At 35.2% G+C, this 14,992-nt stretch overlaps 1 protein-coding gene across 2 annotated transcripts in view; it reads right to left on the bottom strand.

Moving 5' to 3' along the window:
- Positions 1 to 2,148: 2,148 nt before the first annotated feature.
- Positions 2,149 to 14,992, bottom strand: part of LOC124990932 (solute carrier family 5 member 4-like) — a 58,926-nt gene continuing 46,082 nt past the window's right edge. Inside the window, exons 10-16 of one of the 2 annotated variants that reach the window (XM_047561483.1) lie at positions 14,848 to 14,955; positions 14,026 to 14,176; positions 10,881 to 11,049; positions 10,439 to 10,654; positions 7,837 to 7,941; positions 7,341 to 7,382; positions 2,149 to 2,370 (exon numbers count right to left, since the gene is read on the bottom strand). In XM_047561483.1, the coding sequence (XP_047417439.1) occupies positions 2,170 to 2,370; positions 7,341 to 7,382; positions 7,837 to 7,941; positions 10,439 to 10,654; positions 10,881 to 11,049; positions 14,026 to 14,176; positions 14,848 to 14,955 (992 nt within the window). In that variant the 3' untranslated portion in view covers positions 2,149 to 2,169. Of the gene's footprint in view, positions 2,385 to 7,340; positions 7,383 to 7,836; positions 7,942 to 10,438; positions 10,655 to 10,880; positions 11,050 to 14,025; positions 14,177 to 14,847; positions 14,956 to 14,992 lie in introns of both variants that reach the window. The other variant, XM_047561482.1, reaches the window with a different exon arrangement.

Genomic DNA, 14,992 nt, shown 5'->3' with positions numbered 1-14,992 from the left:
AGGACTGTATAGAGGGAAAAGAGGGGTGGGAGGGGTGGGGGGGAAGGGAAAAAAAAAAAACATCATTGCCCTATGTAAACGTATGATTACACAAATGGTATGCCTTGACTCTATGTACAAATAGAGAAACAACATGTATCCCATTTGTATACAATAAAAAAATAAATAAAAGAAAAAAAAATAAAAGAAAATAAAGATACAACCAAAAAAAAAAAAAAAAGAATACAAACAATAAGTGCTGGTGATGACACGATGCTACAGGATAAAATGAATCCTTATGCCCTGCTGGTGAGTATGTAAATTAGGACAACCTCTATGGAAATCAGTATGGAGATGCCTAAAAAGGCTAAAAGTAAAATTACTATATGATCCAGTTATACCACTTGTCAGAATTATTCCAAAAGAACTATAAGTCAGCATAATACAGAGATACATGCATAGCCATGTTTATCCCTGCACAATTTACATTAGCCAAGTTATGGAATCAGCTTACGTATCCATCAACAGGTGAATAAATAAAGAAAATGTGAGATGTATAAATACGTACACACACACACACACAATGGAGTTCTATTCTGCCATATAGAACAAAATTATAAAATTTGCATGAAAATGTATGGAACTAAAGATCATAATGTTGCATTAAATAAGTCAAACTCAGAATGACAAGTATCAAATGTTTTCTCTCATATGTGAAAACTAAAGAGGAAAGAAAGGGAATAAAGGAACATCATGAAATAGAAGGAGGACCATTAGGGTAAAAAAAAAGAGAATTGGGGAGAGAGGTAAAGAGTATGAAGGAGGTAATGAGGGGTGAAATTGATCAAATTATGTTTCTATGTGTACATAAATTTTCCACAATGAACCCTGCCTTTCAGTATAATTAATATGAACCAATAAAAACATGTAAAAAATTAGTATATCAGAGATAAAATAACCATTATGCAGAAAAAGAAGCAAATTCATTTTTGATATTTTTCTTTTTTAATTAAAAAAGCAGGATTCTGTGGCTTATCAATTATATGGTAATTCCACAGATATTTTTAAAACCTCAATATGATATATCTAGCTCAATCTCAGTGATAGTTAAATACTGGGACCCACACAATACAAAATAGGTTATGAGATTTTGTGGGTAGTCACTTGATGTCAAAATTGGGAAATAGAGAGATCTGACCAGCTATGCTACTATCACGTTGTGTGAACGTAGGTGAATCACACAACCTTTGTAGAAGTGAGATTGCTTATATGGTTTAAAAAGACAGTTTAGAAATGCACAGATTTCCACTGAAGACAAGGTTTGTCTTTAGTGGAAAATACATTGACTTTTTGTTCCCACAAATTTCTTAAAATCTGTCCCAACAGTATACTGGCAAATGTACAAAAATGCTTATTTACAAAGCAATTTTTGCAGCATTGAAAAATTCATTATAGTCCTCCACAAGGGCTTCTCTGAACTTGTTAGTTCATCCACTATCGTCATATTTATGTTCATTTTCTTTGTGGGAGTATATAAAAGTCAGAATCACAACTGCATTACAAATATTTATAAATGCAGATGCATAAGGAAGATTGACCTTCACAGTTAAATAGTAAACAGGAGAAATTGTGCTGGAATATATGCACAGTGGAAGAAGGTGGGCTTATTCATGCAGATGTGTGACACTAATTCATTGGTAGTTTACATAAAGTCCAATGGACACCGAATGTAAAGTCTGCAGGGCAAGAAAACTCTTGAAATAGGGAGCTATTGATCAAAGATCTCAAACTTTCAGAAATAAGATAAATAAATTCTGGGGATTGAAGGTACAACATGGTGACCACACTTAAAAATACTCTTGTGTACTTGAAGTGTGCTGAATAGTTCTTCATTGTTATCACCACAAATGCACAAGAGGTAACTCTTGATTGATGCATTCATTAACTTGATTGTGGTAATAATTTGAAAGTGAATATGTATATTAAATATATATCAAATTGTGACTGGAAAAAAGAATTTAGACCTAATTGACACAAAGAAAAAATAAAAACAAAAAATTCAGGTCTAAAATTATCTAATTAGATAAGTTTCCAATTGCTTATCCCCCTTTTGCAACACAAAAAGCTTAAAAGTGAAAATCAACAAAATTATCCTTTGCCCAGTCAATATTCTAGTGGCTCAGAAAGAGGTCAGGCAAAATAACCGTGGATAAAGACTACCACAGACAGCAGGAGAATGGCATTAATGTTCATTATAGTCCTCCACAAGGGCTTTTCTGACGTATCTGTCAATTTCTTCTTCAGGGCTTCTTCCTCCTCTTTGGTCAGTTTGGGCCCTGTCTTCTGCAAACCACAGAATAAGTCATATGCCTTCCTAAGACATCCACGAGACTGCTCAGGATGATCTGAAACAACAGAAAGAGATGAAGAAATCATCACAAAACATGGAAAAGAGAAACCCTGATAAATGTTCTACAGATGACTATAAAGAATGTTCATAATAACTTATTAGTGTCAGAGGAAATCAGAAGAAAATGAAGTTAAATTTGGCTATATAAAAATTGAAAAATTTGCATGGTAAAATCCAGTAACCAAAGTAAGAATATGTGCAAAACCTGGAGAAAACATTGGTTTGTTGTTTTAGATAGGTATGAGTACCCACAGTGTATACTGGGTTTCTAAAAATAGGAAAAGTCCATCAATTTCCCCATGTAAACATTCTAGAGAGATGAAGAAACCATTCAAAGAAAATAGAAAAATGGTTCTTAAGATCACTTGGAAAAGAGAAATTTAAATTAAAACTATGCTAAAATGCCTGTTCCAATCTATCAAAGGCAAAATTTTAAAGTTACACGTGTTATGTTAGCAAGTCTGTGTGGAAACAGGAGTGTCATGTAAAATACCAATGAATTAATATCACACATCTTCATAAATAAACCTACCTTCTCCCTCTGTGCACATAGCCCAAGACAATTTTTCCTTCTTACTATTTCATTGTGAGGGGCAAGCTTCCTTATGCATCTGCATTTATAACATATTTGTGATATATTTGTGATATTTTTAAATCATGATTTAAATACAAAGAAGTAGGATTTGGAAAATATAGGAAAAATACATTGAATTTTTGTTACCACAAATTTCTTAAAATCTGTCCCAACAGTATACTGGCAAATGTACAAAAATGCTTATTTACAAAGCAATTTTTGCAGCATTGGAAAATTTAAAAATCATAATAAATGTAAGATTATACTTTCTATACTTAGAAATAAGTGACAATGAAAAGTTAACAAAATAAATTTATCACATGCAACAAAAGCATTACTTTGAGGGAAATGTATACAACCTTCTGACGTTTTTACATTAGAAAGTAAGAAACAATACCCAACTGAAGTTAGCAAGTATACGTAATAGAATAAACTCCAATAAGGTAAATGGGAAAATACACAAATGAAATCAGAAAGTAATGAAATATTAAAGAAGAAGAATAGAAATGAAGATAAAAGTGGGATTTATCATGAAAAATCACAGAAATTATATTAGGAATTAAAATGAAATACAAGTACAGAGTCAGCAGAAATCAAAAAGACAATAAATAGAATAACCTTATGCTAATATATTTAAAATGTGTACTAAATAGACACAATCCTAAAAACATGTAACTATGCAGAATAGATTAATGAAGAAATGGAAACTCTAGAGCCATTATATAAAGTTGATCAGTAGTTCAGAAGCTTCTCTCTTTTGTCTTCCTTGGTCTCTGTTCATTTCTGTGGCTTTCTCCATCACACACACACATATTCTCTTTCTCTCTCTCTCTCTCTCTCTCTCTCTCTCTCTCTCTCTCTCTCTCTCTCTCTCTCTCACAGAAATCCCTAATATTTTTTCATTTTTTTATATATATTTTTTTTACATTTACAGACTGCATTTTGATTCATTGTACACAAATGGGAAGCAACTTTTCGTTTCTGTGGTAGTAGGATGTAGATTCACACCATTCATGTAATCATACATGTACATAGGGTAATAATGTCTGTCTCATTCCTAATATTATTTCTGGTAGAATATTAAAATTTCAATGGAGATGGTATTCCAATTTTATTAACATATTTTCATGAAATAAAAAAATTGCTACCTTTATATATTCTGAGAACACTGATCTTAACACTAAAACAAATACAATAAGGGAAAATTATGTCAGTTTTATGCAGAAGTAGTGATATAAACAGCCCAAAGAAATAGAAGACACTGATCCTTTCTTAAATTGGGAAAAGCTAAACCAAAACTAAAGAATTGGTGTGCCGTTCAAGACAATACATCTTGACATGCTAAACTTTGTCAGTGGTTTTAAAAAGCATGAGGTAAACAAAGCCATGGTGAAGGGCAATCAAAACTTAGATTTTAGGAATAGTTTTTTTTTTTCTTTTGTATAGGAGGTAGAAATATTCTAGGGAGTGTGATGCATGTGGGGAAAGTGAAGTAACCTGCTTACTTGGTTTTAAGGATGTATTGGAAAAAAACAATGAGAAATAAGGTTGAGGAGCAGGTGGGCTAGATACTTGAGCAAAATCAATCAAAATGAGTTTGTTGTAAACAACATGTAACTAAAAACAGGAACAGACGTAACTGTCATTTTAGCAACTGCCATGCATTATCATGGATGGACAGATAGATGGACAGGCAGATGAAAGAAGAGGTTGCATACGTAACAACCAGTTGGGTTGTTTGCAGAAAAGATAAAATTGTAAAATTTCAGTTTGCCACAAGTTGAATAGCTTTTTCTGAAGCTGAATTTCATAATATTAAAAAGAAATCTCACCACTAAACCAAACCATACAGAGAGTTCCTATATAAAAACCAAATGTTAGGTACCCAGTGCCTTCAGTCTCCAGCACAGACACAGCCCAGTCCACACTCCACACAGTCTAGCACTTGTACTGTGGCTGGTCAGCTGATCTACCAACAGGTGGGGTCACCTATACCCACTGACATACATTATTACCAACCAGAAGGGCACCTTCCCTAGTCAGGCAGCTCCCCTCTAGGGGCACAGCATTATCAAGTACCTGTCAGGCATCAGGCTACTGAAGTCTAAAAGGTTTGAACAGTATAGTGTAATTTTATTGTAGAATTTTTTATTAGTAGTATTATTATGATTATTTATATTATGCCTACTATTAGTCTTACTTTTCTTTAGTCTTTTTTCTTTATTATTTTTCTCACACTCTCTATTTTCCTCTTATCTATCTGTTTCCTTGGAGAATCTTTCTCCCTTTTCTCATGCTAACAATCAATTTCTTTTAATTCCACTTTCACTACTCCTATGACATAGTATATCTATAAATTCACTTCATATTCACTAACATTATATCTAACACCCTTCCCCATCCTCTTTGTCCACCATTGTACTCATTATTTCAAACCCATTGGTTATGCTATAGATAATAATCAAATTCATCATCTCTGTTTATTAAGACAATACAGTTAATATCTTAATAGGGACTATTTGGGTTAGGGATGCATATTGTTTGTATTCTGTGCTGCTAATATTAATCTCCCACTTTAAGGTGAGGTATTGGAAACCTGCAGGGTCACTATAAGTCTATGGTGGGGGGGAAATGCAATACCTCAGTTTCACACTCGGGATGCACAGGAATGGAAAAGAAACAATCTTTTATGTCTATAGAGATGATATGATAATGTTTTGGAATGGCAACTAATGAGGGGAGATCCAGTTGCACCGGGCTCTCAGATCTTGTAAGAGTCACCATTTCCCAGACTTCTTTTTTATGACAAAAATGGGCGTATTTCAAGGGGAAGTGGAAGGAATGATATGGTATTCCTTTAATTGTTGACTAACTATTTCCTGGGCTGCCTCTATTTTTTCTTAGAAAGGGGCCACTGGGGGACCCAGATAGGATTATTGGATTTCCATGTTATCTTTAATGGTTCAGTGGCCCCTCTGGAAAACCCAGCCTCTTAGTCCCTGTTTGTCCTTCGGCTTGAATGGGGCAGGTAACACCTTGTAAATTTTTGCCTAGTCCTTTTCCAATCTTCCAGTACTAGATTTAGTCCTGATACTGATTTCAACATACTAATTGTAAATGGAGCCTGTGGACCATACGTAGCTACTGCTTCCTTAAAATTTTTTACTGTTTTAAAATCCAGAGGTTGGTGGAATCTTTGCCTATTTCGGTCCTCTAGCACAGGGAAGAATTGTGGGACTGCTGAGGTTTCCTTAATGGGGGTTTCTTCTCCCCACAGTGAAAAACTCATCTGATTTATAGCATGAGCTAACTCCTCCCAAGGGTACCTTGGGGGATATAGGGGGTAGGCTGTTTGGGGGGGGAGCGGCTGCCTCCAGGAAGGGATTCGTGTTCCTTCCTGACATAACTGGTGGGGGCAACCATGTCCCTGATGCTCTTTCTAATTCCTCCCCAGTAAGCCCCTCCTCCTCTTCTTTCTCTTTATGAGAAGTTACACTTAGTTGTTCCTTTATCTCTTCCAGACACATATTTCCTTCTTCTACTAAAGTTTTTATTCTGCCTTTCTCAGATGTTAGACATTCCTTAATGAGCTGCCACATGGGAAAAGTACCTCTAGATAACGGGGATTGCTTTTCTGCTTTGATAAGATCCTCTTTATGAAGTTCCCATTGTGGAATATTTAGGACTCCCTCTTCCAAAAACCAAGGACTAACCTTGGCCAGCGTGGTTACATATGCTGTTACAGTAGATCGTTTTATGGCAGTCCCATTAGCCTTAAGTACATCTTGTATGATTCTTATCATTTGATTTTTTGACACTTGTGACCCCATTCTGGAGTTATGAGACCTCCTTTTACCGGGTTAGGTGGCCTCCCTTTACCAGGGTTATGTGACCTCCCTCTTATACACTCTGGCCAGAGATTTCCGGGAGGTTATCCTACAGTTTTCCTATAGTTTACCTTAAGTTACTTAGTTTTCCTATAGCTTACCTTAAGTTACTTACCTGGGAGGACACAGAAGGAGAAAGAAGTTCCCTGTACGGGCCACCACTTGTTCCGTCCAGCGGAACTGGCGCGGAGAAAGGAGACACCACTAATCTTTAGTTTGATGAGATTTATTGCATCCTGCCTGTTTCTCTGTCTCCTTTGTTCTCTCTCTATCTTCCTTCTTCTCTCTCCCTCTCTCCTTCCCCAGGCTCCTAGCTTATTAGCCAATTATAGCAAAGCTTTCTCTCATGCAGGAGAGCATGTAGAGGAATGTCAGCATAGCACTATATGAATCACAAGCTGTCCAGGCACGGCATGATATTAGATAGCCAATCCTAGAGTCTGGCATTAACACGTCATAAGTCTCCAAGGAACTAGTAACAGCAAGCAACCTTTTTGGGTACTTCCTTATTTTGGTAGCCAGTGTCCTTTGGCTCACTGCCTGGCGCCATCTTGTCCAAGACGGCCCTCAACACAATAGTATATTATTCAGTCATAAAGAAAAATAAAATGATGGCATTTGCAGGCAAATGGGTGGAGTTGGGGAATATCATGCTAAGTGAAATAAGCCAATCCCACCAAAACCAAAGGCTGAATGATTTCTCTGTTAAGTGGATGATGATACATAATGGGGGTTGGGAAAAGGCCAGAATGGAGTAAGGATAGATTGTATTGAGGAAAATGAGTGGTGGGAAAGGGTTGGGGGGAAGGAAAGATAATAGAATTGGACAAACATCATTACCATATGTACACGTATGATTACACAAACAGTGTGACTCTACTTTGTGTACAACTGGAGAAACAAAATTTGTACCCCATTTGTGTACAATGAATCAAAATAAATAAAGTAACATACAAAATAAAAAAAAAAACAAATGTAAGTCAGACATTACCTTCCTCTACTGTGTCAATTTCTTCATGCCTTATTTCTTCTGCATCTAAATCAATTCGTTCCTCTGTACTATTCCGAAGAGCCCAGCACAAGCGATACAACTGACCAAAGAAGATACACAAGTTCATTAGTGATGGAAAAAATGCTCCCAATGATTCATTTGTACCTTTATTTAGCATATGGTTTTAAAAAAAATCAAACTTAACAGAAGAGCATGTCATAGAATAAAAAAGTTCTCCTGCCAAGTTCACTCACCAAAACAATAACCTTTTAAATTACTTCTACTTATAATTGTTCTAGTAATTATTAAAATCTCCAAAAAAATATTCTTAGAGCTCCAACTTCTGAATTTGTGAACCCACAAATGTAAAAGATTTAGCTAACATACAGCATGCCCCTCCTTCATTCATAGTCTCATAATTCAACTGCTAATAGCTATATCATAATTGCCTTCACATTGTCTAATAGTTGATGATTTTGAAAATATTTTCTGACATTCTATTTCTGATCCATCAAGTTTAGATAGCATCTATGTCTAAAGTTCTTAATTTATTATGTCTTAAAGTTCTTATGTCTTATTGTTCTTAAGTTCTAATTGCAATTAATACCCTTGCTAACCTTTGGTAACTCATCTGCAAACTTCTTTCAACACACCAGTATTCTAAAGTGTTTTACAGAACTTTGATTTAATTGATTTCTGTAATATAAGTAAGATTTCTATGCTTATATCTGTATACTGATTAAGAAATTGAAAATAAATAGCATATGTGCTATCATTTTTTGTTGATCACAGATTCAAGTCATGTGATTAGACAAAAAGAAGAAACATGAAACTTGTGTCATTCCAAGGGAATTGTTCCAATTTTCAATAGGTTTTTAAATGTATTATCATATTCTCAAAGTAATGCATTATTTAATATAATCCACAACTTTCTTATACCAATTTACAAACATTTGGTAATTGACTTTCTTACCAACTATTGACATAGAAACATGTGCTTTCATCTTATCACAAAGAATTCTCATCATAGCTTTATAAGCTCTTCTTCATAGCATTTCTTATATTAGATTAAATCCACTTTCCTTGTAAATTTCTGTTCTTTGGACTCCTTGAATTCTTCCTCTTACTTGCATCAATTTTATTGTAGAGTTACCCACATTACACATCCTGTAATATCTCACTACTGCTCTGCCAGGTTAGATACATAGCAACACATTTCATGACTGTCTATGAAATCATTCAACTCCCCATATCCAATGTAAATAATGGTGATGAATTCTGCTGACATGTCCTTGGTAAACCAATTTTACCTACTCAGTGCTTAAGTTTCTCCATCCACATATCATCTACTGGTCACTTCTCAAGGAAATATAAAATAGGTAGTATTTAAAGTTAATGTTGAATGCAAAATAAAAATACATATTAGTAATAAATCCAATCGACATTACTATTTAAATATTATTCATATTTTTAAATGATTAATATTTTCTGAGTCCCTATGGTATCCCTACTTCCAGAAATAATTGTTGAAACTTCAGATGTGAGTGCATCAAGATTTTTTCTATGCATAGACAAAGATTTGCATTCCTACACATGTTTCACTACAACTATGAAATTAGATGATAGTAAATATTCTGTATGTTTTTCCACTTAAACATATTACAAACTTTTTTTTTTTTTTTTTTTTTTTTTTTTTTTTTTGCTGTACTGGGGATCGAACTCAGGGCCTTGTGCTTGCAGGCAAGCACTCTACCAGCTGAGCTATCTCCCCAGCCCACAAACATTTTTAAAAGCAAATAACAGAGCTCTCTCGTTGTGTATTCATACCCTTAGTGATGAAAATTTGGATTGCCTATACTTTTTCTATTAGAAAGTATTTGCAGAGAAAAATCTTTCTATATGTATTTTCCTACCTTTACACATATTTCTAAATGAGCTACTAAAAGTAGAATTGTTAACTCATGAAGTATGAGAGATTAAAAATTGGTAAATGCTGCCCAATTGCAATTTATAAAACCCATACACTCAGCAATTCTGGACTGTGGGCATTTTTCCACATTGCTATCAAAACTGTACAATATTCATATTAAGTACTTTTGTCTGTTTGAAAGGCAACAGGTGAATGCCTTTGCTGTATTGTTCCTTTCCTTGCCCCTTGTTGCCATGTGCTGTTTTACCTCCACATCAGTGTTTATGTTATATATGAGGTTCAGCTTGCTCCCAAACTGGCCCAGTTCAGATGACAGTTCTGCTGTGAGGTGTCAGCTCTTAGGCAACACAATACCAGTCTCTTAAGTAACACTAAGTCTTTCTCCAGGGTATCCTTTAACAATGGTGTAAATTTACATCCCAAAACCATTCTGAGGTTTTTAGGGAGGCTCTACCCCATTTCCTAATCCCTTAATTTATAATCACTGGTACTTGCCACACACTGGGCAGAAAATTGTTGTTTAGTTGAATGACAGTATGATAATAACCTCTTAAGGTGCTTTTATTTCGTGTGGTGCAATTATTTCATTTTCCTGAGACTTGTGTACCAATTGTCATTTAACAACTCTTATTTAAAAATGAGAACATAGCCTGTACACAACACTCACATGTACATCAGGAATGGGTTTTGTTAGGAAGGAAATTCCCAGGATGGCCAGTAGGGATGAGCAAAAGAGAATGATGGAAAAGTACATATAGTGTACTCCACAGATAATCTTGGGACAGTCACTGGCAACCAAGCAATTCCCCGTTCCGTAGGCAAACTCTCCAATCATACGAATAAGGCCTATCACAAGTCCAATTATTAGACCCCAGAATGCTCCCTGCAAAGGAAATAACAATAAATCAATGTTCAGAAAAGATGAAGAATCAAATAAATCATAATTATCATTCAGCCTACTTTCTCAACTAATGAGAACTAAAAGGCTAAGCATGAGCACAAGGTTATGAAAGCTGTTTTATGAAAGTTGCAATGTATTTTGCTACCTCAGGTCAAAGAAACAATTTTTCTCACTCTGGAAGGAAAACTTTTTCCAAGTTTTTGCTTACCTGTTCATTGACTCTTTTACAAAAGATGGCAAGCAGGAAGAGAGCTGCAATGGGAGGCCCAAGGTAGCTGGAAACTGATGCTAGGTAATGAAACAGCTGTCCATTTTGAGATACTTGTACTAATGGAACCCATGCAATGCTGATGATGAGTAATAGGATGACAAATATCCTGGTAGGAAATGAAAATATTTCAAATATTAAGCCAAAGTATCATGAGCACCTCCATTTCCCTTTAGTTCTTTAATTCATTCTCTGGCCTTCCATTAATTTTTCTAACAAAATTTATGTCCTAGACCTGACATGAATCCATGCCCTGCTTAACATTTGTCATTTGTAAAATGTCAATGTATTTTTTATTTATAACTCAGCTTAGAATGATTATCTCTGAGATTAAGTATCCATTCATAACAGTTCAAATGTCAGCAGTTGATTAATAATTCCCTCATACAATGTATATATCTGTTAGAAATTCTACTTTTATGTATAACTATAATGCCCCAATTAAAAGACAATAAATAAATAGAAGGAAGACCAGTAGAGTAAAGGAAAGGGGGAACAGGGTAGGAAGGAGGTAAGAGAAAGGGGAAATACTGGGAATTGAAATGGAGCATGTTATGTTATACACAATCATGAATGTGTCACAATGAACACCATTGAGTTGTACAACTATAATGAACTAATAAAAACTTTTTTAAAGAAATAAACACCACACTATTTTTACTATTTAGTAATTATTTATATGATTAATAAGACAGAATTCCATATTTGCTTTTTTTTCCTAGCTTGAGGGAAACTAATTCAGTTTGTATGACTTAAAATTCAAATGGGACTATATCTCAGGACACTGCATGACATGGGCAGAAAATGGTTATTTATGTATTTTCCTTGTTGAGTATTCCAGCAGGTAAAAGTTCACTGAAATGTTGGTAAGTGTTTAAATAAATCCAAAAACCCTATTAGAAGCTCCTGGGGCCCAGAAGGGTGACTTACTCAATTTTCTAAACCCTAGAAAGGGTGACTTCTGGACTTAATGACAGAATAAAGAAACATAATTTTCTAGACTATGCATAAAAAGTCATCATTGCTCTATGTCTATTTGAATTAAGAAGCTGTGGTAGAGTGAATGTTGAAAGTAGAATTTAGGCAGGAAACTGAAGCTCAAGTGTAAAAACTTTACAAAATTTCTGTAACCTTGCCACTGAATGAAATAAACTATGGAAAGTCAGCAGTATGCATGGCACACAGAATGGTGAATAAACTACACCTGCTAACTTCATCATTATTATGAGAAAGTCACATGCCTCCCCTGCTCTCTTAGCTTTAATTCCTTTCTCTCACATGTAAAATGAAATCCAGTTTCATTATGACTTCAATAGTCCTGCAGACTTCACCTCTAGCATCTTCCTAAGCTTCTCTCTTATCACCTTCTCTTGTGCAAATCTCGCTTTTTGTTGTTAACCTAAACACCATGCACTCTGCCTTAATTTTCTTCCTAGCACATCTTGTTACCTGATGGAGCATACATTTGTTGTCTATTTTCTCCACAAAGACCTAAGTACCATGAAGCAGGAATTTTTAAATATTGGTCCTTTTTTTTTCATTTTTTTTGTGTTCTGGGAGAATGTAGGTATTAGAGAGAAAAATAAAAATTCTTTAATATTTATATTCCATGATTTTATAATTATGTCTTAATGAATCCAAATGTTATATGTAACTAAAAAGAACCAATAAAATGTTTAAAAATGAATTAAGATATCTTTGAGACTTCAAGAGGTTTTGGCTCAACATTGTATACCTATTCATGGGCCTACTACATATTAGAACTCCTGAATTCCAGTTGTCCCATGAGAACATCAAGACCTGACTGTTCCTTCTCTCTAACTGTATTTGTAAAGTCAAGAAATGAAAGGAATTAGAGAATATCATGCTAAGTGAAATAAATCAATCCCAAAAAACCAAAGGCCAAATGTTTTCCCTGATAAGTGGATGATGATATATAATGGGAGTGGGGAGTGAGAGAAGAATGGAGGTACGTTAGTGAAAACACTGATTAAAACAATCACATTTAGAATTACTATGCCTGTCCTTTTGATTATTCCTGCAAGTGTCATAATTTTTTTCTTTCAAGATTTTTCTTGCATTCTTGTTAATCATAACTACTAAATTTTAAAAGACCAAGAGTGAAAGATATGCATACACATAGCAATCTACCATAAAGTACTACGCATCCATGAACACCATGAGACATTGACAAAAATTCTCCATTCTAATGTCCATAAAAATAAATTCATATATATTAATATAAAGGAAATCACATAGCAAGAGTTGAATAAACTGCAGCTCCAAATAACAGCACAACTGAGTCTCACAAACAGCCAGAATATCTATTGTGCTATTCTAGTGATAATAGTGCAAGACTAGAAAAGACTAAACTACAGTATTGGAAGTTACAGTGATTATCTTTGGAAAGATGAGGCCCTACAGGAGGTTTTGGGTGCTGGTGATTTCCATTTAAAGATTTGAATTGTAAAAACATTTTATAAAATGATATGACAATGTAGAATCCACTTAGAAATTGTGAAGGGGAAAAAGGACACTACGCTATCCATATTTCTCCTTATTTCCTTCCATCCCACAGTCCTCAAGGCTCTCAAATTCCTCAGAGCCCCTGGGTTGACAGAAGAATCCAAAGAGCTTTTTGTGTTTAGTCACTTTACTGAGTCTCTCCTTTCTAACATGGCCCAGTCATTAATCAATGCAACTATTGAGTAGATAACTTACCCTATTAATTCTATATGACACACATGGAAACGTCTAGAGAGAGCACATAAAACTATCAGGGTTGGTAAGTATACCCCATTACAAACTGATGAAGTTTTTTGAACATGTGGTTTGTGGGAGTGATTAGAAAAAGAAGAAATAAGAGACAAATATGCTTGAAAGTCTGAAAAAACAGTCATTTGATTTTAAAGTATGGCCTCAATTTTCATGTCTAGAAAGAGGAAGCTTGAATTAAATGTCCTCCGCTTTTTTCACTCTAGAACTCTTTGATTACTCTCATTGAAGGCAAAGGCTAAGAGTTGTAGTTCACATCTTCATCTGCCCTTCCCCAGAAGAATTCTAGATAGAAACCAGATTCCCTCACCGTCCAACAATCAGGAGCTCTCTCTCTGATGCCTGCTTTCGAATATTGGTATAGATGTCCATTGAGAAGAGGGTACTGGCACTATTGAAGATGGATGTCAAGGAACTCATGAGAGACGCCAGCATGACAGAGAGCATCAGACCTTTCAGTCCTGAGGACAAGAGAAAGCACAAACATCATTTAGCAATTGGATGCCATGGTCTACAAGGGTCTTGCTAAACCAGAGAGCTGTACATAGAAAAAATATCACCTGGAACATTGATTACTGTAGTTACAGCATTATGTGTAGTTTCTTACACTTTAATAATAATCCAGTACATAATTTTAGTACTAGTTATAAACATATTTATAAGCTGGAAACTAATTTTGGAAAAGAGTAAAGAATCCAGTACCATCTTTCTTCAGAGAAGAACCTCTTGATTTTATGAAGTGTTTGAGAACCACAGAAGTAGAAGCCTAGTAGGTAGCACTGCTGAAAAGTCTTTGGTGGGCAAAGTTGAAGGTTTGGAAATATTATGGAAAGGTTGTACTTCTCACTTCTGTTCCTTCTACCCATTAGTAATGGCCCTAAATCTGCTAGGACAGAGGAGAGGAGAGTCTTGATCCTGAAAGAAGAAGGGTTCTAACAGAACCTGTTTCAGGTTCACTCTGTAATCTCCAGGCTCATCACATGGTTGGCAGCATGCAGAAGGGGCTCACAAAATAGCTGAATAGAATTGAGTTAATGGAAGTAAGAATACTAAGGATTATTCTACAACCCTTCCTCATGACCCACCTGTAGAACAGGCATCTGGGTCTGGGCAAGCAGGGACAGTCACTTACCAGTAGGCATCAGTTCCAGCACCAGCATTGGGTAGGCATAGTTAGTGCAGCCAACTTCAACGCCACAATGCTTCACACACTCAGAAGGTACAACACAGGCAACTATATCTGAAGAGATGTGTGGAGGTTAATGCAGTGAGCAGGC

The sequence above is a fragment of the Sciurus carolinensis genome, chromosome 8, assembly GCF_902686445.1.
Source record: "Sciurus carolinensis chromosome 8, mSciCar1.2, whole genome shotgun sequence".
Classification (NCBI taxonomy): Eukaryota; Metazoa; Chordata; class Mammalia; order Rodentia; family Sciuridae; genus Sciurus; species Sciurus carolinensis.
The sequence above is the reverse complement of the archived record's forward strand: the minus strand, read 5'-3'. Positions and strand labels throughout refer to the sequence as shown.